At 43.5% G+C, this 24,262-nt stretch overlaps 1 protein-coding gene across 5 annotated transcripts; it reads left to right on the forward strand.

Moving 5' to 3' along the window:
- Window positions 1–1,319: 1,319 nt before the first annotated feature.
- Window positions 1,320–23,726, forward strand: anks1ab (ankyrin repeat and sterile alpha motif domain containing 1Ab). 5 transcript variants are annotated; one of them, XM_077603993.1, is made up of 12 exons: window positions 1,320–3,228; window positions 10,760–10,858; window positions 11,327–11,473; window positions 13,134–13,241; window positions 13,757–13,960; window positions 14,802–14,939; window positions 15,755–15,826; window positions 15,894–15,977; window positions 16,048–16,185; window positions 17,054–17,230; window positions 18,503–18,601; window positions 20,003–22,117. In XM_077603993.1, exons 1-12 carry the CDS (start codon window positions 3,022–3,024, stop codon window positions 20,120–20,122), a joined length of 1,593 nt encoding a protein of 530 aa, XP_077460119.1. In that variant the 5' UTR covers window positions 1,320–3,021; the 3' UTR covers window positions 20,123–22,117. The 5 variants fall into 5 exon arrangements, with proteins under 5 accessions (XP_077460119.1, XP_077460118.1, XP_077460121.1 ...); XM_077603995.1 differs by lacking the exon at window positions 20,003–22,117 and adding an exon at window positions 23,171–23,726 and having other exon boundaries at window positions 1,321–3,228; XM_077603994.1 differs by having other exon boundaries at window positions 1,321–2,650; window positions 3,113–3,228; window positions 18,503–22,117.
- The last annotated feature ends 536 nt before the right edge of the window (window positions 23,727–24,262 follow it).

Genomic DNA, 24,262 nt, shown 5'->3' on the forward strand with positions numbered 1-24,262 from the left:
TTTTAATTTTTTTTAAAATAATTAATTTACTTAATTTATAAGCAAAGGTCAAACTAAATTAACCCTGCACCTTGGGTTTGATATGTTAAAACAAAAGCATGATATCCGCAATTTAGATATTTAAATTTGCGGGGAGAGCAAGGTTGGTTGTCAAACGAGTTGGTGACCACGATTGCCATACATCAACCAGCAGAGGGCGCTGTTGTGCAAATCAGCAAGAAAATGATGGAAATTGTCTCAATAATACAATCCCTTTACTGTATAGTGTCACATGACAGATCTCACAAAAGACTAACCATCCATGCAATAAATGAATGCCAATTCTAAGATGAGTAAAAATTGTGACAACCAACCCCATTAGCCTCAATTTTGTTGAAATGTGGGAGTGGGTTGGTTGCATGACAGGCAGGAGTCAAACTCCTGACATGTTAAACCGTGTTCTAACATTATCCACTCGAGAAAACGCTCGCAGGTTGCATCTTATGTAAAAAAATAAAAAAAGACAAGACGTGCACTATCCGGAGAGACTTTGATCTTAATAGCATTAAGTATTACTACTATGCTTGCTCCAGACCTAAAAATAAACATGGTACGGTATATTGCACGTGCTATGTGATACAAGAATCATGTTGGGCTACGGCGGTCAGCGGACGGAAACACAGTTTGTAAGAGAGAATTGGAAAACGCAACGAGGGGTCAGCAAAAAACAAGCCAACACTTTAATAATTCATCATTAAGATTGAGGTATATGCAACAAAAAATATGGGTACAGGAAGAGATTAGATAGTAGGTCAGTAAATTGACTATTTAAAAGTCGGGATGACACAAAATAACCTAAATTAAGCTCTATCATGAGATTTAAGAACCTCACATTAGGTTTTCTGAGGGATCTTAAGTTGTGTTTGTGTTAGCAAAAAATACAATCTATGCTCAATTTACGCTCTACTTATCACATGCTAGGTAAATGAAGAACACGCTAATGCACATGTGTCAAAGTGGCGGCCCGGGGGCCAAATCCGGCCCGCCGCATCATTTTGTGTGGCCTGGGAAAGCAAATCATGAGTGCCGACTTTCTGTTTTAGGATCAAATTAAAATGAAGAGTATAGATGTATATTACATTTCCTGATTTTCCCCCTTTTAAATCAATAATTGTAATTTCTTAATCATTTTTTTCTGCGTTTTTAGTTCAAAAATCATTTTGTAAAATCTAAAAATATATAAAAAAGCTAAAATAAACATTGTGTTAGATCTATAAAAAACTGAATATTCAGGGCTTTTAATCCATTTATAAAAAAAAAAAATCTAAATATTATATCTAAAATGGTCCGGCCCACGTGAAATCAAGTTGACGTTAAAGCGGCCCGCGAACCAACCCGAGTCTGACACCCTTGCGCTAATGGTATGGACACAAGTGAAGAGAAGCTTGGAAGAAAGACAAGGGACAGTTTTTGACTTAAAAATAAGAGCAAAAGAGAGGGGAACTGGAAAAACAAAACAAATCAATTTAACCAAATGGAAGCCAATGTTAACGTTTTCGATTGAATTTCCATGCCTACAGTCTTCAATAGTGATGACAAGGTTTATAGTTATGAATTATCATTCCACTTTAACCATTCAAAATGACTGTTTGCTCTCATTTTCAACTTTTCCGACTCCTCATTCCATCACTCGTTCCAGTTTCGCAGTGCCCTCCCACCCTTCGCCGCCATCAGCCTCTTTTTTTGCATTTGTACCATTTGAAAATTCGTCTCTGTTCCACTTAACCCCACTGCATCACCTTAGTCGAACGCAACGGCTGGCATCCCCCCCACCCCTCGCTCTACCTGTGATGTCCTTTCTGCACCGGCAAGATCAGAGCGCCTTTACATGTGCATCTCTAATCAGCGAGAGAGTGCGTACGAGAGAGAGAGTGTGTGTGTGTGAGAGAGGGAGAGAGGCGAGAGAGGAAAGGGTAAGGCGAGGAGGGGTGATTACGTGGAGCGGCGCCCCATACGGCAGCCCTGCAGTGCGATCAGGAAAGAAGGGGGCTCGTGGATCGACAGAGACGAGGACTGAGGACTGCCAGGCTGTTCAAAAGAGCGGGGATGAGAGCTAAGGTGTAGAGACAGATAGAGAGAGCGAGAGAGAGAGAGACAGAGAGAGAGAGAGGGCTGGGGGCTGGGGGGCATGATCTTTGCTTCCAGCCGTGGGGGGAGGACAGCAGTGGCGGCGAAAGATCCAGGCAGGTCCGGGAAGCGGCCAGGACGTCATGCCCTGTGAGCAGTGAGCCGCTCGGCGCGCCCCCCGCAACCGCCATTCCAGCAGGGGTGGGCATGCAGCAAAGCGGCGGAGGAGCCAGGTGGGCTGCGGCGCGCTTCTCCTTCTCCCCGTCATCGTCGCCGACGCTCCGGGGGACCGGCGCCGTCGTGTGAATGCCTCCCCCTCGGGATTACCAATTGAGGAGTTGCCCACACCGCCGGGATTTTACAAATACGTCCACCTGCCCCATTAACCTCTGTGGCCCCCCGCGCCCCGAGCCGCCCTCGGAGAATGATCAGCGGTACCTCAAGTGTACTTTAAAGAATGCTGCTACCTTGCTCGTACGAGCCGTGCCCTAGCTCTCAAAGCGCTTGACCAATGAAGCCATGGGACTCAGCCAGAGCTTTACAAGTATGTGGTGACCACCCCGAACCCTCCCCCCGCACCCGACTTTAGGGATAACGTGCATTGCTGCTCCCAATACCCCTTTTCTCCGTCACGATGCTAGCCTCTCCCGCCTTCTCACCCACTCGTCCGCTTAGTGGGCCCGCTTCAGCCCAGATTTGTCAGACGGGTGTCCCGCTCTCCCAGCACTTTCGCCCCTAACCTGTAAAAGCTCGCCCGGCGTGCCACCCCTTCGCGGCTGGGAGCACCCTCCGTCGACCTTTACCCGAATCCCTTCTTGTCTCTTTTTTTTCTCCTTTTTCCCGGCCCCCGGACCCTGCCTCCCTCCGAGCCGTGCCCGGTGCTGCCGCACTCGGCTCTGCCCGCGCTGGCCGAGGATGATGTGGCAGTGCCACGTGTCGTCCTCCGAGTGCCGCTGCTACCGGCTCAACGGCTTCTCGCTGCTCAAGCGCTTCCCTCTCTCGGCAGATGGGGCGTGCGGCAAAGCCCTGGACCAGCCGGTGGGCGAGTGGCTGGAGCGCGCCGGGCTGCCGCAGTACGAGGGCAAGTTTCTGCTCAACGGCTTCGATGACCTGCGCTTCATGGTGAGTCGCCCGAAAGGGGCCCTCCTCCTGCCTACTCGCGAACGTCTGCGTCGTGAGAGAGCAAACTTTTGTGCTCGAGGGGCTGCGTTTTAAAAGGGGCAGATGGGTCATTTGTAGTTGGGGCTAAAAAAAATGTCCAAAATGTTTGGAATAATTGTTAAGTATTGCCTTATTCAAATGCTACTAGCCATTGGAATCTGAATTCATCAAATAACTGTAAGTAGTTACCTCATACAAGTGTTTACAATAAACTAAACCTATTACTAGTTTGCTTTAAAAATGATGAATCTTTGTGAAATTGTTATTTTCCCATCTCTAAACATCTAATCACCAAATAAAAAAATATACTAATAAACCTTTTATTTTAAAAACTATTTTAGGGAATATTTGATTTCACTTGATTTTTTAACTACAGTTGATCCTCTCAATTAAAAAAAATCATATTCGACACACTAATTATTTAATACAATAAATAATTGTTTTTCTTTCGTTTGTCTTCTTCAGGCCTTTCACACTTTTTTGCCATAAACAAATTAATCAATTACTCAACCAGATGACCTAATCCACGCAGCATGTATGAAAAAAAAAGCATTTTGATGAACCAATAAACTAAAGCAAAACGATCAGACATTTTCATATTTGGACGAATGTAAAACATGACCCCAAATCCAGAACAGCGTGAACCACACATGGCGAGCACACCGTACTTTGTCTCCCCTTCCTTCCCATCTTTCCCCAAAACATGACCCTTCCAAGATTTACGATGACCTCCCCGACACCTCGCGACGTGTCTGGCGCATTGGCCGCTATCGTCGGGAAGACAAATGCCGATCAAAAGCCATTAACTTCTTCCCCGCCATGAACAATGAGATGATCTCATTGCACGCTTTTCCCAGCCAGAGTGAAGCTCACTTTTAACGCAGTGCAGCTTCTTGCACTCCTCTTACATCGGAGCTATCCGGATTGTCATCCGCTCTGCTTACCTTTTATCTATGAAAGAGGTGTTCGTGTGATTGGACGTCACTTAAAAGTGGCACTGGATCTTCGCCCGGGAAAAACCATCATGTTCTGGGTGGAGCAACTGCATGGAAGAGGTTATATAAATTAGGTTGACTCTTATGTAAGAGAGCCAGCCGGGAAGCAGTTTTTCTGTCTTGACTTGCGAGTAAAATTTGGACTTATGTGTGCTTGCGTGTCAAGACGCAGTCATGACAGAAATTCTTCCACTTTACTTTCAAAGTCAAGCTGGGAATTTTTAAAAACATGACGTTTTTAGTCATTGAAAAAATATTAAGACCACTATTTCCAAAATGGGATGTCCACATATGTGGACACCTGGTATCAATAATAACTAGTATCTATAAACTGTTTTTATTAAGGATTATTTTGTATTTTTCTGGGGAAATAATATTATAAACCAGTAAAATCCCAATTGAACCAAAATTCAAATGAATAAAACCAGCTATACGCTTTGTTTATGGCCACTGCTAACATCATTCAAATTGAATTTAATATTGACTTAATTCATTAAATTAAATATCATAGACAACAAAAAAACATTTCTTTACGTCATTTTTATCTATTAGGATTTAGAAGATTAGATTAGAACTTTATTTCATCCCGCATTTGGGAAATTTCTTGGTTGCAGTAGCAAGACAGACACAAGACACACAAGACATTGTAGACCTAGGTAAAAAATAAATAAGTAAATAAATAAAATAAAAAATAAGTAAGTACACAACAATAAAGTACAATAAAATAAAACAATACTAATTATCCTTCCTTTGAGAATAAACCTAGTTCAAATAGTCTCTTGCGTTTCCCCCACAAATCTCCCAAAATAATAAATTCTAAAATAAATGAATGAATGTCCAAGTCATGAATGTGTTGTCAAACAAAAATCAACTCTCAAGTCAAGGCGCGACGGTTGAAAATACTGACGGAGCATCGAAATAGTTGCATGGGAAAGTGAGGCCTTCACCTTACTTACACATTAATCAGTTGATTTAACTGCACCTCCTTTGCCCCAGCATGACTAAAAGCATTATCGTGTTTTATTTGAGGTTTTTTTTTTTGCTAAACAGAAATACGCCTTTGACGTTGTCGACTCCCCGGGTCAAACGATGGCCGCCGCGCCGTAAATAACGTCACCCGGAGGGGCTCGGAGCGAGCGTTTGAGCTGCTGTCGGGTTACGTCACCTTGTCACGCCGGCTCGGATAAGCGTGGGCGTGGAAGGGAGATGAGCGTCGTGACCTCTTTAGCATACGGGCCAAAACGGCTGCCGTACCAAGCCGCTTTTTCGGCCGAAAAGCCGGTAAAACCACTGTATTCTGGTCACAGCTGAGTGTGGACTTGTTGCTAGGGGGACACTGGACCACAGTGGCCGCGAGAAGAAAACGTTGGTATAAACCAGTCATGCTGACTCGGCTGTTTCCATGGTGACCCAAAGGGCAAAGCTGCAAGCACCAGGAACACATGTAAATGCTAAAAATGCTTTTTAGAATTTACCATATGTTTATCCAGCAGCCTTTGAATTGTTTTGATCGGGCTGATAGGGGTCCCTGGAAAGGTTTTTACATTTTCCCCCCCAATACCGTTGTCATTTAAATAGCCCCCCATGCTATAAATCTGGGGTCCCCAAACCGGTCCTCGAGGGCCGGTGTGGGTGCAGGTTTTTGTTCCAACCGTTCTAGCAAAAACATTTTGACCAATGAGATTTCAGCAGAAAACAAGAAGCACCTGACTGCAATCCACTGATTGCACTTATAGGACACCAGATTGGTGAAAAGGTGTCCTCTCTATGGGTTGGAATGAAAACCCGCACCCACTGCGGCCCTTTGTGGAATAGTTTGGAGACCACTGCTATAAATGAACCAATATTAATTGTTTTGTTTAGTTTGGAAAATAAAAACAGTCAATTTGTCACAGTGCAAACTGCTGGATCTAGTTGACCAAAGTTATAATATAGTTTTGGATTTTTACTTGTGCCAGAAAGGGGAACTTGCATATATTTTGGTCCCTATCTCAGTTTTTTTGGTTCAAGGTAACTCAAGAAGAAATAAATTAAAATGATGATTTTTCCGTATTATGAAATCGAAGAGGTGATTACATTTGAGGAGATATGGAAAGAAACATTTTAAGTAGTAATATGTTTTCAATAGTTGAATTTTACCATTTTCATGTGTATAAATAATGCTCTAGGGATAGATTACTTCAAACATTTTAATAATACTATACAGTATACTATGCACACTATACACAGAAAATTATGTTTTCTAATTTCAATTAAAGTTTTGATTTATTTTAGTCACCAAAAATGCTTTCCATAATTATAATGACATTGGCACTGAGCCAATTGCTCCATTATGAAATTTAAAAATCTACTACTTTTTTTTTTAGTAGAATCTCTTTGACTCATGTATGCACATCCAAAACACAAAATACTTTACAGCTAATTTTGGGCAGTTGGTTGGATTTGTATACACACATCATGTGTGGCCACTTGTTGCTAGGCAGATATGAAAGATGAGGAATTGCTCAAAAACAGCGCCATCAGAAGATAACGGCGGGGCACTGCCCCTAACGTAAAAAATGTGCTTAGTCCGTAACACCCTCCTTCTATATCAGTATAACCAGACTGATTTTGATCATCTGAATTCCGGTTTAAAGGTGATGAACACGAAGCTGAAAAAGTAGATTGGACAAATCTGTGCAGGATGGAAGATTTCCCAAACATAATATGATTTCGCCCACGGGTCATTAAGCTTTCTGCTGTTCATTTGCGGATGAAGCCTTATGCGTCTGCCGGTCCCGCCGCATGGGTGGGATGAAGGATGGGCTCGGCGGGTGGAAAGCGGCCACGTTAGAAGCGCGCCGACGCCATGCTTGTAAACAATGGCAAAGGTCAGATGAGTCCACCGGACGCAGCTCGATGTTTCATCGCATGCCCTTTAACGTGTTGCCAGATTCGTCAATGTCATCAAGCAAAAAGTTTCCCAATAGGTGGTGGCACGTTTTGTAACTTTTGACCCTCATCTTGTGTTTGCTCTGTGGGCCAATGTGAGCCGATGCGGTCAGAATGTCATAAAATATACAATTAATATTGAATAATTTGAGAACATAGGAAATTTTGACTGTTGATTTTGTTTTGGTCGCTAAACATAGTAAAAAAAGTGTTTTATAACAAAAAAAGGGAAAAATACTGAAGAAACTTTTTACTTAATAACTTTGCCCTGATTTTATGGTTTAAAAATGTACCAAAAATATTTAACACTAATCTTGCACATAATTTTTACTTCAAATTTTAGTTTTTTAATTGAATAAAAATCAATATTTTGAAATTCGATGATATAGGAGGTGTTAATCACTTTAAATAATTTTCCATGAAGAAAACAACAACTACATCCTAAACAAAAAAATGGATAAAAGAGCATAAAAACGAACCTTTTTTTCATTCTCAAAGAGCGTTTTGCCCAAACTTTTGCATTTTGATGGCTGTATTTACGCTCCAGTCTAATATCGATCGCCGAATCCCAGCACTTCATGAAAAAGACCCATGGCAAATCTTTTTTACACTCCTGAGAGTACTGGAAGTTGTGGTGCGTTCTCCTATTTTTTCCTTAGATCCGACAAACAGGCTGCTGTAGGGGACTCCATAGCGTTGCTTTTCAGCGTCTTGCTATTTCTTGTACGACGCAAAGTCTCATTCAAACCACAAGAGAACATCAAACTCTGCACATAGTGACTTTCTATCAGACTGAGGAACTAACTCAGCAAATCTTTTGAAAGGACCATTTATCTTTTCAACAACAAGTATTGAACACCACAATGCAGCATTAACCCGATACACGCCATGATTGTTTGAAAACAACCGACAGCGTGAGTCGCACTGCGTTTACGTTACAATGGCGCTTTTGGGCTCGATTCTCTTAGATTCAGTTTGTGCTTGTTAACCCCGCGTCTGGCATCCATTTTTCAATGTCCATCCCAAACCACACAAGAACACTCATCTTAAATGCAAATGTTCACCACAATCATAACATTTAGTGTTCAAGTCCGAAACGTGATGTCTAGATATGCGAGGACAAGTATAATTATATTGTGAATAAATACAATTCTAAATGTATAAAAACATCCATAGAGTCTGGCTACGCTCACTGAAGACTAAACTTAATTATTATATTTTTTTTTCATCATCGTATTTCTCTCATTGGCTGCCGTTCAATTCATTTAAAGTGCGAGGACTGGCGGGGAATACTTATTGCCAGCGATCCAATTGGACAGCGGGGCTTGGTTGCTAGCGTCTCCAAGTCAAAACGGATCGGACGTCTCGCACCGTCAATGACAGCCAATGAGCGCCATCCATAGGCTTGAAAATCACAATTCAGGACATGCGATTTGAAAACGGTATTAAAAAATCTGACGATGAGTTCGAGGCCATTCCGAGTCCGATTTTGAGGACTGGCAAGAGTCACCGCCCACACGTCCAACTCCGCGCGTGAAGTTTTCTCTGCCGCACCGTCCTGAGCAGCCTCTAACACGAACGGCGATGCTCTCCGCCGCCACCCGTGACGACACCGCCGGGAGGCAGATTTTGAGGGATCATAAATTATGAACAGCTGTGTGCCCATTCTCATCATTTTTACACGACGGTTATCATTTTTCACCGCAAGTGGGTCGCCGGCGCCTTCTCCGGCGTCGCTGTTTTTTCTTGGTATTCTTCTGCGTGTTGACACTTTGTTGTCTCTGCGTCCGAGCAAATGTGCAAAATTGTCCGTTGAGAATCGTACAACTCTCTCGATTCGTTCGCCATCAATTTTGCAAGCGACGGCGTCTTTCGGATGAGAGATCGCGGACGCGAGCCATTTGCGCGGTGCTTTTGTAACTCGGCGGGTTGCTAGCCAAGCGAGAATTTTCTTGAATGAATTTGTCATTGGGCGGCCCGGTAGCTGAGTGGTTAGCGCATCGGTGACACAGTGATGGTGTCGAGGGTTCGATCCCAGGTCGGTCCTCTTTGTGTGGAGTTTGCATGTTTTCCCTGGGCTTGCGTGGGTTTTCTCCGGGTACTCCGGTTTCCTCCCACATTTAAAAAAACATGCATGCTAGTCTAATTGAACACTGTAAATTGTCCCTAGGTGAGTGGTTGTCCAAAATTGGGAAATTGGCAAGATTGCGACGTTTAAAATTTACAATTTTAATGTCAAATGGAATAATCTTCCCGTTCTAGTGCTTTGTGTCCTATTGAGGTTTAGCCAATTGTATATACCCAGGGAACACTGTCAACTTTGAGATACAGTAAAACAAAACAAAAAATCAATTTTTACCATCTGAATTGGCACATGCCTTTGGGCCGTCTTGGGACGCAAACACACAAAGCGTAACACATGCCTGAGCGTAACCGTGCCCGCAGAGCTCGCTCCAAAAAATAAAGACAAATTGCCGTACGGGTCAAAAGAGCGATTCTTATTTGGCCAGCCCACGCAACGCGACGGAGGGGCTCTATCCTGCCTTCATCATCATCACCATCGGCGAGTCGCCGCACATCACGTCAACGCCGTCGCGAGCGGCTCATTAGCTATGCAAGTACTCAAGCGCGCATTTGCCCGTCGCGTGATGTCAAAGACGACGAACGAGAGCTTCCCGAGGCGTCGTCCGACTGGGGAAAATCTATTTCAGGCTCCCATCATGGATTTATGGCTGGCGACCTTTTATTAATCGGGGCTGCAGTGGGGCTGAGGCCAAGCCAGTGGGATGGAGCAAAGACAGAACATTTTAACATTCTTGCCCGGGAACAATCAATATGCAGCAGTACGCACTGGGGAGGGAAAAAACGCTTAGCTGCACATTTTCCCCGCTCGCTCTCCGGCTGTGTGTTTGAAATCACTCTCTATTCACCACATGCTGTAGCAGTCTTTCTGATACATGGGGTACAACTACAAGAGATTGAAGGTACCTTAGAATATGACTTGACTTCAAGTCTTAAAGTGACAGGTTCTGTAAAAACAAAAAAACATGTCCTTCCTTTTAGACAGCCAGGACAATTCCGCTTTCTGTCTTGGAATTACGTCATCTGGCTAAATGCTGAGGATGGTTAGGAAACATATAACAAGACTGAAATAGTATCTATTTAACGCTCTGGACAATTTTCTGCTTCAGAAACCACAAAATGTAGCTTTTTTTCCTATTCCAAAGAAAGCAGCTCCACGCATCCACTGAGGCTTTCTTTGTTCCCGATGCGTCGCACCGCATCACATTGATCTCGCCGCGCCATGCACAATTTATTTGACTTCATTGTCCTCCCACTCGCCTCGTGTCAGGGGTGTGTGCGCTAAACACTCGGCTGTCGCATCCCGAGTCTGGGTTCTACCCGAAAGTGCATTTAAAATGGCGTGCACCGGCTACAGTACATGACATTACAGTATGCGATCAGTCTGGAGTACCCAGACCACTAAGTCTATGTCGATGGATACATTTTCAGTACTGGTTCATAGAATTTGATTTTGTATACACCCTCTGTCTGTGCATGCGTAGGGAAGTAACGTGATGGAGGACCAGGATCTCCGAGACATCGGGATCACTGACCCGGGACACAGGAAGAAAATCTTGCACGCCGCACGTGGATTTCCAAAGGTACTCCAAAACCAGCATATAAACCATGCTGTTTTCTAGACTTAACGATAACTATTCCCTGTGTAGGAAGGCAAGCCGTGATCATGCGCAAAATGAATTGGATATCTATAAATCTACAGGAAAATGATTATCTTTCTATTCTTTTTCAGGCAATTCGTGCTACTATGAATCATTGATTGAACCTCTATAAAATGATTGGAGAACTATTTAAAGACTAACCGTTAACCATTTGAAGATACCGTTTATCCAAGTTTTCTCACTGCATAATTTTTGGTTTCAATGCACGTTCACAGCTAAAATGTTAAGCCCACTCTAATACAACAGTAAAGAGAATTGCACTAATCAGTCAGCCATCAAAATAATTGCAGCAGCCGTAGGACAAGCACTCAATATTCTTACATTCCTCAACAGAAATGAGGCTGCTTTAGTGTAATTAGAGGACACTAACCTGTGAAATTCCTGCTGCAGGTCAAAGCTCTGGGCTGCGACGGTAGCACATCTCTGGCCTCGTGGCTGGATGGCCTGGGCCTGCACGAGTATCTGCCCAACTTCCTGTCCAGTGGCTACCGTACGCTGGAGTGCGTCAAGAACCTGTGGGAGTTGGAGATCATTAACGTAAGCGGTCATCCATGAATGGCATACGCAAGAAGACAGTTCAACTTTTACTGTCCGATTACAAAATGAAACGCGACTTTTCTCGCACTGGAAATTGCCCCGAGGTCGGAGCGCCGCCGGTTATTTGGGGGACACATGAAAACCAGCGAGTAGTTTCAAAGGGACAGTCGCCTCTTAGAGTGAGGATTAAACTGAGGTCAACAGAGGACACACTGTATTCTGCTCTCTGGCGAGTGACTCACTTTAGTTCAGGCTCTTATTCATCATTTACCCGTGTTAGTTTCAATTGACGAGGAGGCTACAATCATCCATTGTGGCAAATATAGCAACATCCAAAATTTGGCCTCTCCTCGTGGTTAAGTTATGGGGTTACAGCTGGGCAGAGGTTGAGAAAACTTGCACGTTGCCATGGTTACGTCCCACAGACTTTCTTAAAGCGCCCCGTCTTCTTTGACTTCTAACATTTACGCGGGGCTCTGCAGCATCTCACGGCAAATTGAGCATCGACATGACCTACAAACCACTTTACGTTCCCACATCCTATCTTTGCCGGGTTATCATTAGGATTTACACAACCTCGAACCCCCTGTGGGAAGACGATACTTCCCGACCAGCTCCTCCACGAGACGTGATGAATAATTGACGACTCGAGACAAAAAAAGATACTAACACGGCGGCGACTGTTGCTAAGAATCAAGTAGCATAGCTAATTGCACGCGGAAACGTTAATAATGGGCGTGAGTGTGCTAATCTGCAATTATGCAAATTTATACAAAAGAGAAGACTTTGGACTCCTTAAAACTAACAACCTGTGACGGATATAATCACAGATTTATAGTGAGGAACATGCTTTGAGAAGGTGAGCGTCTTAAAATACTCCAACTATCGTGTATGTAGAAATTTTACTTCATTTTTTAGGTCAATCATTCAGTTATAGTGGTTTTTCAGTTTGTCAGAAACTGAAATAGTTAGTCAGGAAATTTTCTGACAGGAAAGTCAGTCGCAGTCTGTTGTTCTCTTTTATCAGTCAGTTAGTTCGCCAGTCTTAACCTATTTGTGACCAAAATCCTTGAAGAGGTGTATAGTATATCATTTCACCAGTTGTCAACTAGTCAGACCAATCAGTGTATTAGTTTTTCACCAAGTCGGCAGTCAGTCATGGAGGCTACTTAGTGAGTCAGTCAGCCGATTGGTTATACCACTTTCCGTTCAATCAATCAGTTACAGAGTAAATCTGTTTGTCAACCAGTCAGTCCGTTAGTTACTCAGGTGAATATGGCATCGGGATTGGTTTTAGTAGGTCAGTCGGTTAGTTGATTAGTGAGTCGGTCAGTTAGTTAATCATGCAATTCTATTCTGTCCGTGTGATGACCTCGATTTGCGTGCAATGCCGTGTTTCTTGGATTTGCAAATGAAATGGGCTCACTGTGTTATTTAAGCACGTAGCACAAAGATGCCTCGTGAATTATGGAGCATTCCCGGGTAAGAGACAGTAGCGTACGCCAAGCCGATGGTAAAACAGATTGAGGCTGAATTATTGATGGGCAGTCAAGGGGGCGTGTGCCGCCGAGTTAGTAGATTTTGGAGGCCACTCTTGTTAGTTTTTGTTTGGAAATGGCTTCAAGGATGCTTTACTGGCTGCTTTTTGCCCCCTGTATAGGTCATCAGGGTAGGTCCACTGGGTCACAGGAAGAGGATCATTGCTTCTCTGGCTGAGAGACCCTACGAGGAGGCCCCTTCCAAGTCCAGACGCCTGTCTCCTATTATGGTGAGTGACGACTTCAATCCCCTGTTCTTTGACTTGCTTAGATCGCACAAATCGGCCACTAACACAACCACAGGTCAAAACAACGCATCAAGCAACGAGAAATAAGAAAGTAAATTCTTCTTTCTCAAAGGAGTAATCATCATGTGACATCAATGTCACATGACAAAATCCACACAATCAATTTTGCTTTTTATCCACGTTGGCTAGCATGACTCTGGCGGAGATGATATGATGCTTTGAAGCCAAACCGGTTGAATTTTGTTGAAACAGCCATTATACGTGACATGCCGTCTCCACTGCTAACAGACAATTGAATGACATTGATAACTGAAAACGGTCCCTTACTGGAAATAGAGACAAAGGCAATTCTCAATTGAAACTCAACATCGTAACCCTAACGTACGAATGACTGTTGTATAGTTGAGGATGAATGTTGGATCGAGATCCAGGAATCTTAAGGCGACGTGGCTGTCTAAATATTGTAACATGATGGCTTTTGTTTGCATGCCTTATAGTTCCACGACCTCCTATCCCAGACCAATTGCCCCCTGGGTCAGATGGACCCCTACACCAGTCGGTCTATGGACATGCTGCTGCCCCTGGCCGAGCCTGACCGGCGGCGGCGAGGAGGAGGAGGAGGAGGAGGTGGAGGAGGAGGAGGACTGGATCACGACTGTAGCGTTTCTTTGCGTTCCTACTGTGAGCGGCCCCGCTCTGTTGTGAGTTCCTCATTTGTTTGGGTCCTTTTCAAGTTTTTTTGTCCACTTTTGCAATAGCTTCAGTTTCACAAATTGAAAATTTCAACTCCACCGCCTCTCCCAGTGCAAATGAATTGCACGCCTATTGCCATTAATAACAGTTAATGAGTTAAATGCCAGGTTTTTGAGAAAAAAAATGACAAAAAATAGAAAATTTCAAACTAAAATGAAAAGGGGAAAAAAAGAATAGGATTAATATTGACTTACTTTTAATATTTTTTTATTGATATATAATTTGTTTCAGTTCAAATATTTGTAAAATCATCATATTTTGTCTATTCGTCAAACTATTACTCAATTAAAAAAAAATGTATTTATAATTTATTCACAATTAAATAATTAATCCATTTGAATATTACACAATTACTAGTTCATTTATATTAAATAGTACATTTACATAATCACATTACATATCTTGAATGTACTGTTTTGCTATGAGGAGTGCTTTTGAGGTTTTAATGAGGCAAAGCTGAGCCTGGTTAAGCGAGCCGTCATGCACGCAAAAGCGTCCGTCTGTCCGTCCCAAACAGATGTGTCGGCGAGGTTGCCTCTGATGATTTGACTTAGCGCATGAACCCATCCAACATCTGGGTCCCACCGTCATGAACCGGCGCAGCTTTCACGTGACGGCTCTCTCGGTCCTTTAGGTGAAAGCGCCCAGAATAACTCCAGCGCCGCCGTCAAATCTTAGCACTCGCTAAAGGTCAACAACGGGGGCGCAGACTCACGCACGCAAATCCGGAGGAAATGTTTCCGCTCTTGCACTTTGCTCACTTCTATCAAACACCTATTTTCAACCCAGGACCGACACAGCGAGCGACACAAAGAATCTCGGGTGAACCTGCGGCCGCCGAGCCACTCTGCTACCTACGCCACCGTGTCCGCCTGGCACCACCAGCCTGAGAAGCTCATCCTGGACGCCTGCGGGTACGAGGCAACTGTAAGTCACCTTTCCTAACCAGTCTCATGAAACAACCGTCTCTACAAAAAAATATACTAAAAAACATGTACCGTAATTTCCGCACTATAAGCTGCAACTAAAAGACTGAAAATTTTCTCAAAAGCCAGCAGTGCACCTTATATATGGATCAATATTGGTTAATCATTGTATGAAATTCCCTTTAGCACAGCTTTATCTAGTAGACGCATAACACAACTCCTAACCTGTCCATCTAGTGCAGGGGTAGGGAACCTATGGCTTGGGAGCCACATATGGCTCTTTTGATGGGTGCATAGGGCTCTACGCTAACCTGTGAGGTAACCTATGGAAACTGCTGGTGAGAAAGCGGAGGAATAGGAACGTTACGTTGGTATCATAGCACACTACTTCTACTATCATATTTTTTTCTTCTGTATGGATATTCTCATTGAAACTCATGGATTAGCAACAACATAACAATGTTGTCAAAAGAATTCTGTGACTTTTTGTACTTTAAAAGTGGTGAAGTGACTAAAAAAGGCGCACATTTTCATTTATGTGCATGGCTCTCAAGGATTAACATTTAAAAAATATGAATTGTTTAGGGCTCTTTCCATCAAAAAAGTTCCCGACCCCTGATCTAGTGGATGTATACCACAACCCCCTGCTTCTACTACTACTACTACTACTACTACTACCACTACTACTTCTGCGTCTTATAAACCGCTTTGTATATGAAACAAATTTAAAGACAGGCCATCCATTGAAAGTGCGCCTTATAGTGCGGTAAAAACGATATTTTTATCTATGAAACTGAAACTTGGAACTTTTCGCAGTACTTAGGTTCAATGATAATCAGGGATCTACGGGGGATCGAGTCCACACAAGAAGCCTGCGCTAAAATTAGGGCAAGTATCCATAAAGATACATCCTAAAAATATGTTTCTATTTACACCAGTGTTGTTTTCTTCATAGAAATCAAAGGATTCCAAGAAGGGTCCTGTTGTTATTCTCTCCATTACTTACAGGGGGGTCAAGTTCATTGACGCGGCCACAAAGGTAATGAAAAGGAGCGACCGAGACAACACATGGTATTTGTATTCATTGATTCTTTCTTCTCATCCGTCAGACGATAGTTGCAGAGCACGAGATTCGAAACATTTCATGCGCCGCGCAGGACCCGGACGACCTGTGCACCTTCGCCTATATCACTAAGGACTTGAAGAGCGGCCACCATTTCTGTCACGTTTTCAGTACGGTGGAGGTGGTAAGTTCTAAGTCACAGGTGTCAAACTGATTCCAGAAAGGGCCAAGTGGGGGAAGGTTTTCCTCCCTACTGAAACAGTGCAGACTATTAGGCCAATGAGAAGGTCTGGTGGAAGAAGCAGCCCCTGACTGCAATCAACTGATTACAGTTGTAAGAGAACAGATTGGTGAAAAGATGGCGTCTTGGTGGGTTGGAGCGAAAACCTGCACCCACTTGGCCCTTTCTGGAATGACTTTGACACCTATGTTCTAAGTCAAGGGTGTCAGACTCGGGTTGGTTCGCGGGCCGCTTTAACATCAACTTGATTTCACGTGGGCTGGACCATTTTAGATATAATATTTAGATTTTTTTTATTTTTTATAAATGGATTAAAAGAACTATTAAAAGCCCTGAATATTCAGTTTTTATAGATCTCAAACAATGTTTTTTTAGCTTCTTTTATATATATATATATATATATATTTAGATTTTATAAAATGATTTTTGAACTAAAAACACAGAAAAAAATGATTAAAAAATTACAATTATTGATTTAAAAGGGGGAAAAATCAGGAAATTTAATACACATCTATACTCTTCATTTTAATTTGATCCTAAAACAGAAAGTCGGCACTCATGATTTACTTTCCCAGGCCACACAAAATGATGCGGCGGGCCAGATTTGGCCCCCGGGCCGCCAGTTTGACACAAATGTTCTAAGTGAACGTGGCTTCCCAAAAATCTTCCCCCCAAATCCCTTTCCAATAGAGGAACATGCCAGAGAATGTAGACTTAAAAATCACAACACCACTTCAAAGTAACCTCAACGTCCTCCCCCCCTGGCCGGCTCATAGAGGAACCCCCCAAAAAATCAAATCTCCTCACACAGACGCAGACGTATGAGATCATCCTAACTCTTGGCCAGGCCTTTGAGGTGGCCTACCAGATGACCGTGCAGTCCAGGCAGAGAAACTACGTCCCCCATTCGTCCTTGGGCTCCGAGGTCATTGACACCAAGAGCAGCCGGCCGGTGTCGCAGGCGTGGAGCAGCATGAGGAGATCGGCAGTGAGTAGCGCCCCGCTGACAAACAATTAGTAGAAGGCTCATGCTTGGGAACACACTTTTGTTAATATACACAACTATATTGAATCTTATTTCCCTATAGGCTGGTAAACAAAAAAACGGTTTTTCGGGAGTCATTCTCATGTGTCATTACTAAGTCTGTCCACGCCGTTGACAAATTGCAATTTTCAGCCAAGTTGGCCTGCCGAGCATGGCTCCTCCCATTTTTTTATTGCTCTAAAGGGGACGTGCAATGGAAAATAGACTTTTTAATGGCGTATACAAATAGTTGGGAAGTGCCTCCCCAACCATCAAGTGTGAAATTACACAAACAAACCAAGTTTTGAAAATGTGCCGGAAAGAAGACCATCTGAATATTACTGAATTGCGCTGAGCAAAAATGGTAAGCAAAGCTGCAATGTTGTTGATTTCATATTTTGAAGAAATCTGTTACAAAGAAGAAAACTAGCATGCATGTACTGGGGCTTTATACTTTACGGTCATTCCAGAATTGGAGGACGCTAAATTTTACACTAATTTGAACTATTCCACATACAAAATGCAAAAAAACTGCAGTATATAAAAATGTCCAAAGATCTTAAAAATCTTAAATCTTAAAAAAAAAGGCTGAAATTTAAATGTATTTTTGGGGGGTTGCTTGTTATTTCTTTCATTGCGGTCTCGTGTAACTGTAGGAAACATCTTAATAGTAGTAATATAGGAATATGATAAAAGGTAATACACATAATAGCTGAAATAAGACTTTTGTCTCAACACTTTAGACTTTACACTCCCATGTAACACTAGACTTGATAGTTTTCCCAAAGAAATGCAGGGGTGAATTTGTTTCCACGTTTTTGTGAAATAGTCCTAGTCCTAAATAATTCTAGATTTAATAACTCACTCTACCTCATGCAACCTAGCCTATGGTCAGAAAAACATACTGATTTTTGTCCTGTAGGTCAGTGATGATTAGCAACGCCAACATCATGTTATCACAGATCCATAAGATACTTTATTACTAATTATTGATGAATATGTGGCATGGTTTATTTTTGAAGAATTTTAAACCCAAAATGTCCACCAATTCCGGAAGGGTCCATAACTACTCACACTCCAGAAAGCCTTCCCCACAACGTGCTTCACCCGAACTTCCAATCCCCAAAAGCGGCGCATATTTCGGGAAAGCGCGTCACAAGGTCGCTCTGTTCTTGTCTGTCTTTTAACATGTCCTTGTCTTCTTGTCTTCTTGGTGCTGCCGCTGCCGCCCTTCAGGCTGCCCCCGTTCTCGATTGCCGCTGCTGTCACTGTCACACGTGCACCACTCACCGTCCCACCTTCCTCCCGTTGCACTCCGTTAGCCCCGCAGTCCAGGTCCTTTTCTTTCCTTGCCTCAACTCACCCACCCGCTGCCATCCAACACCCACTCACGCTGCCCCACCATCTTTTTCCTTTCCCGCCACCGCAGAGTCCATCTCCCTCTTGCGCCTGTCATCGCCATCTTACCTCATGGACGCCGTGAACGCAAGTGTTGCAGTTTAGCGCAACAAAAGGGTTGGATGTTTTCTTTCGTTTGAATCGGAAGTTGAATGAGTGGGATGTGTGGTAAGCATGTTTTTTGTTGTTGTCAGAAATTCAGTCGTAGGTTGGCTTTGTGGTTCGAGTTGAAAATAGTTTTGCTCAGGTTTACATAAAGAAGGAGCAAGTAAACCGTCCCATTTCTTCTCAAGAGTCATGAAGCTGATCTCAGTGAAGCACTGTACATCAGCCAATTGCAGGACACATACGACAAACACCTATTCATAATTATGGGCAATTTAGTGAACTTATTGGAAATGTAAGACAAGATACAATAAAATTATTATTGACCCAAGAACCTGATTCAAAGCCGGGCACACATAAAGGAACTTTTCATCAGCCATCAATCCATCTGGGCATTTGGAAAAGCTATTTGAACATTTCAAAACAATACAAGGGTAAAAAAACGAGGTGCTGAAATGAGAACTGTCTCATTAGAGTCACATGGTGCTGCATGATGAGGACTAGGGATCAATTTGGGGGCGGGTTTTATCGTGAAATAGCTTCAAAGAATTCGGAATTGTCAGTTGAAACTAATTTGCAGTAGATGTCCGACCCATTTGAACAGGCTTAGGGGGTGAATATAGCGCTTGTCCTCATGAGGGCTGTTTGTGCATTGCAAACTTTTAGGCATACAAAGAGAACAGGACCTTTTCCCTGCATGCAACTACCCTATACTATGAAATAAATTCTAAAAGCCAGAAGGCCTTCCCGCAATAATGCATTTTATGCCTTCCACATTTTAGCAGGAAAAGGCAAACGAAGATAAGACTTCATAAGACACGGGCAAATGATGAGAAAGCGAAAACGAGAGAATGAGCGTGACAGGATGAGAAATGAATGGCAATACGCGCCAACAACCCTCCAATCTCACAAGCAATTTCAAATCAGCAAACCCAGAACTGAGAAGCGTGAGGCAGATGTGTCAGCCACTTCTCGCTAGCCTGTTGCTTGTGAAATCTCGTCGGCGGCCTCGAGTTGATTCCGGTCGCTCGCGGCGACGGCCCGCCGAGCCCGTCCGTCATCCATGTGGTGGATCGAGCCTCCGAGCGTTCGCGATCGGTCGCCGATCGATCGCCGGGCCGCGCGGGGGAAGCCTCCTCCGCTGACGCCCGTCTCACGCACTCCCTCTCGCCCCTTCCTCCCTACCCCCTCTTCCCCTCTCCCTCCTCCTCCTCCCACTCCCCCACCCGGCAGATCGACCCCCTGGAGATGGACGCCGACATGCACTCCCTTGGCAGCACCTCCTGGCTCATGGACCAGCGCGATACCAACAGACGGCCCGTCAGCACCAAGTACGAGACCACCATATTCTGAGGACCCCTCCCTCTCTCCTCCACCCGTTCCCACATCCTGCGCCCCTTTCCCCCTCTTGCATCTGGTTCGCAATCCACGCACAGTTCGAGCCCGTGCCTTCTCACTGTGACGGTGTAACCAACCCCTCAGGGCTGCCTCCTCTTGCACCCCCGTCTTTTTTTCTTTTGCTCCATGGATCCCCCCTCGCCCCTCCCGACTGCGGTTGAGGATGCCTACCCCGTTCCTGGACTGAGCTCGTATTTCCTTACATCTCCAACCCCTCGATACCTCCCGGAGGTTGCTTATTTGTAAATTTTGTCCCCCCCAAAAAAGTCTTTTTTTTTCAATTTTGGACTTTCTTTTCTCTGTCCGTGTGTAGCCTCTCTTGTCTTAGCAGGCATCTACCACTGTGAGGCTCTGTGAGGAAGGACAGGATGCCAAACCAATGAGCAGTTTTGTTTTGTTGTTGTTTTCTATGCATTTGTACAAAAAAATATATATCCACACACTTTTGCTGCACTTTGAGGAGGCCAGCAGCCCGATGTCATGTCATGACACCAATCAACGACTGCACGCCGCTTCTCTAAAATACTTTATGAAAGACCGTGGGGGACGGGGGGTTTGGTGGGGGTCTCTGCTCTGGCCTTGTAACTGCCCTGTGCCTCTCAGCATCACGGTAGCACCGAGAGAAAAAAACTAACAACGACAACAACTAAAAAAACACTGTGTTGACACATGGCACTATCCCTTTGAATATCTCAGCCGGGGCGCCCGTTTTGTGATACTATTTTGATAGGCCGAGGCTGTGACACTATTAGAGATGATTATTTGTAAATGGAATCCTGACACACCCCGATATATTTGACTATATTAAAAAAAAGAGAGCGAAGAGGGACCATGCACGCGTTTCCTCCCAACTTAGCATCTCATTATCACGCTTAAACGTCTCGCACGGCAAGCGTGTAACGTTGCGTTTAAAAAGAAACCAAATGGATTTTTTCTTTTTTAGTGTTGTGGTGATAACGAATGGATTGGGTATGCTGAGAGCATGACGCGCGCGCACACACTATGTTTCATTTTGTTTGTACAAAGGATGTTGTTGTGGCGTCCACACACACACACCAACACACACACGTTTTTCCATGCCTGGCCACTGTCCGTGTGTGCGTGTTGGCAGACTGTTCAAGATGTGACTCGTGCGTGTTGGTGTGGCACCGTAGTAAGAGCAGTTTTTGTGTTTCGTACCTGGGCCAGTCTGTTTCTGTGCGTGCGTGTGTCTGGCGTCTTCCATGCCCTTCCGTCCATCCATCCATCGCCTGGATTTGAACGTCATTTGTCGGTCGCTTTCATTCCATCGTCACCCCGCCGACATTCTGCCGTCTCGTGTCTCACCGTGGCAACCTGCTCTCGTATGGCTGCAACGCGAGGATGGGGAAAGACGAGACATTTGTTTGAGGCCTGAAGTTCAGAGCGAACCCTTTTCATTGTCGAGCCGAGGCTGAAAATTGGAGCTAAACTAAAGCCAAATACGGCTTCCAGGGTACCTAAGTTGATGATGTGTATTTTTTGGGGACGTGCTAACTTTGTGAGAGTGGTAAAAACCTCACATAGTTCACCATGGACAAAGTTTTTTACTTTCAATTTTGAAATTCAAAGCAAGCAACAAGGTTGCTGGTTCTGGTACAGTGGTGCCTTGAGATACGAGTTAATCCATCAGTAACAGTCATTCTTCACAAATGAGCAAAAACATATATACATGTATATGTATCTCCTGTGCAATATCCATTGCTTAAAGTGCCACATTTATGATCATTACTAGCCATTGCATGTTAGCATTCAACATATTCATTAAATCTAACAGTGCCACAACACTATTTTAAGTTTGTGCGAGCAATTAAAAGCAAATTTCAATTAAAAGAACTCATATGCCCAAAAAATGTTGGTAACAGCTGGTCAATCTGGCCATTTTAAACTTGTAGGTTTAATACAATGGTGTTTACCATTGTAGATTAACATTAAGATGGGAAAAAGATGGAAATAAATGTAGCTTGCATTTTAATGAGGGATTTTGGGGGGATGTTTGGCGTTAGTTTAATTCCTCAGAGAGTAATAAACTACTTATAAACTATCAATGTTGGATTCTTTTTGAGGGATGGTTAAAACTCTGCCCAAACTATTCTACACTAGTGAATAAAAAATATCACAAACCTGATTAACGAGATTAGAACTGTTCTAAATTTATTTTATCTCAAGCTTAAAACCCAGCATTACTTGTTATTTGGGTTATCTGTATCTCAAAGCACCACGGTGCTGAAATCTATTACACCTATATATGATGACACCCCAAAAGTCGGAAATCAAAGATAATTCTGTGTTAATCCAATACTCTAATGGATGAACTCACTCCAGTTTTTTATTTTGTTTTTGTGATGTCATCGGAGAAGAAGTAGCGATGATCTCAATCATCCCTATCTCAATTTGATGAAAATTTTAAGGCAAACAATGACAGGGATTGTTATATTTGCAAGTTTCAATTTTTTGCTCAATCAACACTGTTTCTGAAAAGCCTCTTCTGTTTTACGTTGAGATCTATGCTAGGCCATTAGGGCCCAAATTGAATTAGACCCTGAATCAGCTGTATACTCTGTTGAAGTCATGCACCTACGGTGGATCGACCTAAATTGTTCAACATAACAAAGTGATACCTCAATGTGAAATCTCAGCTCAGTGAGCATCTGAGGAATTCACTCAGCTTTTCTTTGGATTTTGCTTTGGTGATGTCACTACTGAAAGAATAAATGAGCAAACATTCAAATCCATTAAATTGTTCCTACGTTGATTCGGTTCCTACGTTAGCCTGAGTCGGCAGTTCTGTAATCTTGGCTGAACTCGACGCGAGCTTCTGGACTGAAACCAAATCAGCATGTCAACCTTGTTTGGAAACAAAAAAAATGAACAAAAAGGTAGAAGCAAACTGGTCGGGCGGGATTCCAGCAGCTGCAGCTATATGAAGCAAGTTGAGCGGCCGTCTTTTCGGATCTGTTAACATTTGGTGTTCTCCTTGTGTAGCTCGCCCCGACGTTCAAGTTCCCGGACACCAAGCTGTGAGTTGGCAAGCGAGCGGGCCCGTGCGAGTTAAAGCGGGGAAGAGGTAGCCGGACCAAATCCACTCTTGACATTTAGATCTGGCCATGTACGCTCGCCGCACTCCTCCCCGCTCCCGCTACCTATACACGCAGGCAAAAGGTAACCTGTCCGACATGGCCAACTAAACCGAACTTTGAGCGCCGCGAAAAGGTCGACTCCAAAGGTCACGTCCACTTCCTCGCAAGCGTGCCACTTCCCTCGTTATGTAGGTACCGCAATAGGATGAGGGCGTTGTATAGACGAGCATGCCGATTGATCCGCGTCTGTCGGAGACTCGGAGAAATGTCAAGAACACAATACATTTAAAGAGAGAAACAAAAGAAATTAAAAAAAAAATTTAAAAACCTGTGCCAACAATCAAAGCTTTGCCCATGTTTGCGGCCAAAGTTTGGGTTTGTTGATGAAATGTCATACTGTTTCCAACATTTCAGAAAGCAATATTGAATTCATGATATTAAATGAAACAATGTGAAAAGCATCCTACAAGTTTGATGTCGGCCTTGTTTTTGTCACTGTATGTCAAACTAATGTCAATGCGGGAATCTCGCGGAATGGTATTAAGTCACTGGTTTTCCGGTGACGCCACGTTCAATGCATTTCGACTAGCAGCCCCCCCAGTCAAATTGAATTGAACGTCTTCCGCCATCAATGCCAATGAAACATGATCACTCTGCGGCATCCGTCCTAGTTCAAATGGATTTCATGTCCATCACTGTCAAAGGCAGTGAATGAGTTGAATAGATGTCCAATCCATTAGCTCCATAAATTCACATGCATCCTGATTAAGCAAAAGCAAGTAGATAAACCTGAATTTATTGAACACAATAGAACTCAGTGTACTCGGTGATTATATAATCGTGAGAGTTAATTGCAAAAAAATATCAAGTCGATTTTGATGAGCAGGCCTGCCCATTTACTATATCAACTTGGCAGAAAAGTGGCCTTTTTATTGTGTTAATGTAACATTGAGCTACGTATTAGATTCTTTGGTATTCAGTAAAAAAAAAAATACAT

The sequence above is a fragment of the Stigmatopora argus genome, chromosome 6, assembly GCF_051989625.1.
Source record: "Stigmatopora argus isolate UIUO_Sarg chromosome 6, RoL_Sarg_1.0, whole genome shotgun sequence".
Classification (NCBI taxonomy): domain Eukaryota; kingdom Metazoa; phylum Chordata; class Actinopteri; order Syngnathiformes; family Syngnathidae; genus Stigmatopora; species Stigmatopora argus.

Coding starts and splice junctions, on each gene's coding strand:
- anks1ab (XM_077603992.1), top strand. CDS start 3,022: ATGATGTGGCAGTGCCACGTGTCGTCCTCCGAGTGCCGCTGCTACCGG. Junction 13,961..14,801: donor GTGAGCGGCCCCGCTCTGTT/GTGAGTTCCTCA, acceptor TTTTCAACCCAG/GACCGACACAGCGAGCGACA. Junction 14,940..15,754: donor CCTGCGGGTACGAGGCAACT/GTAAGTCACCTT, acceptor AACTTTTCGCAG/TACTTAGGTTCAATGATAAT.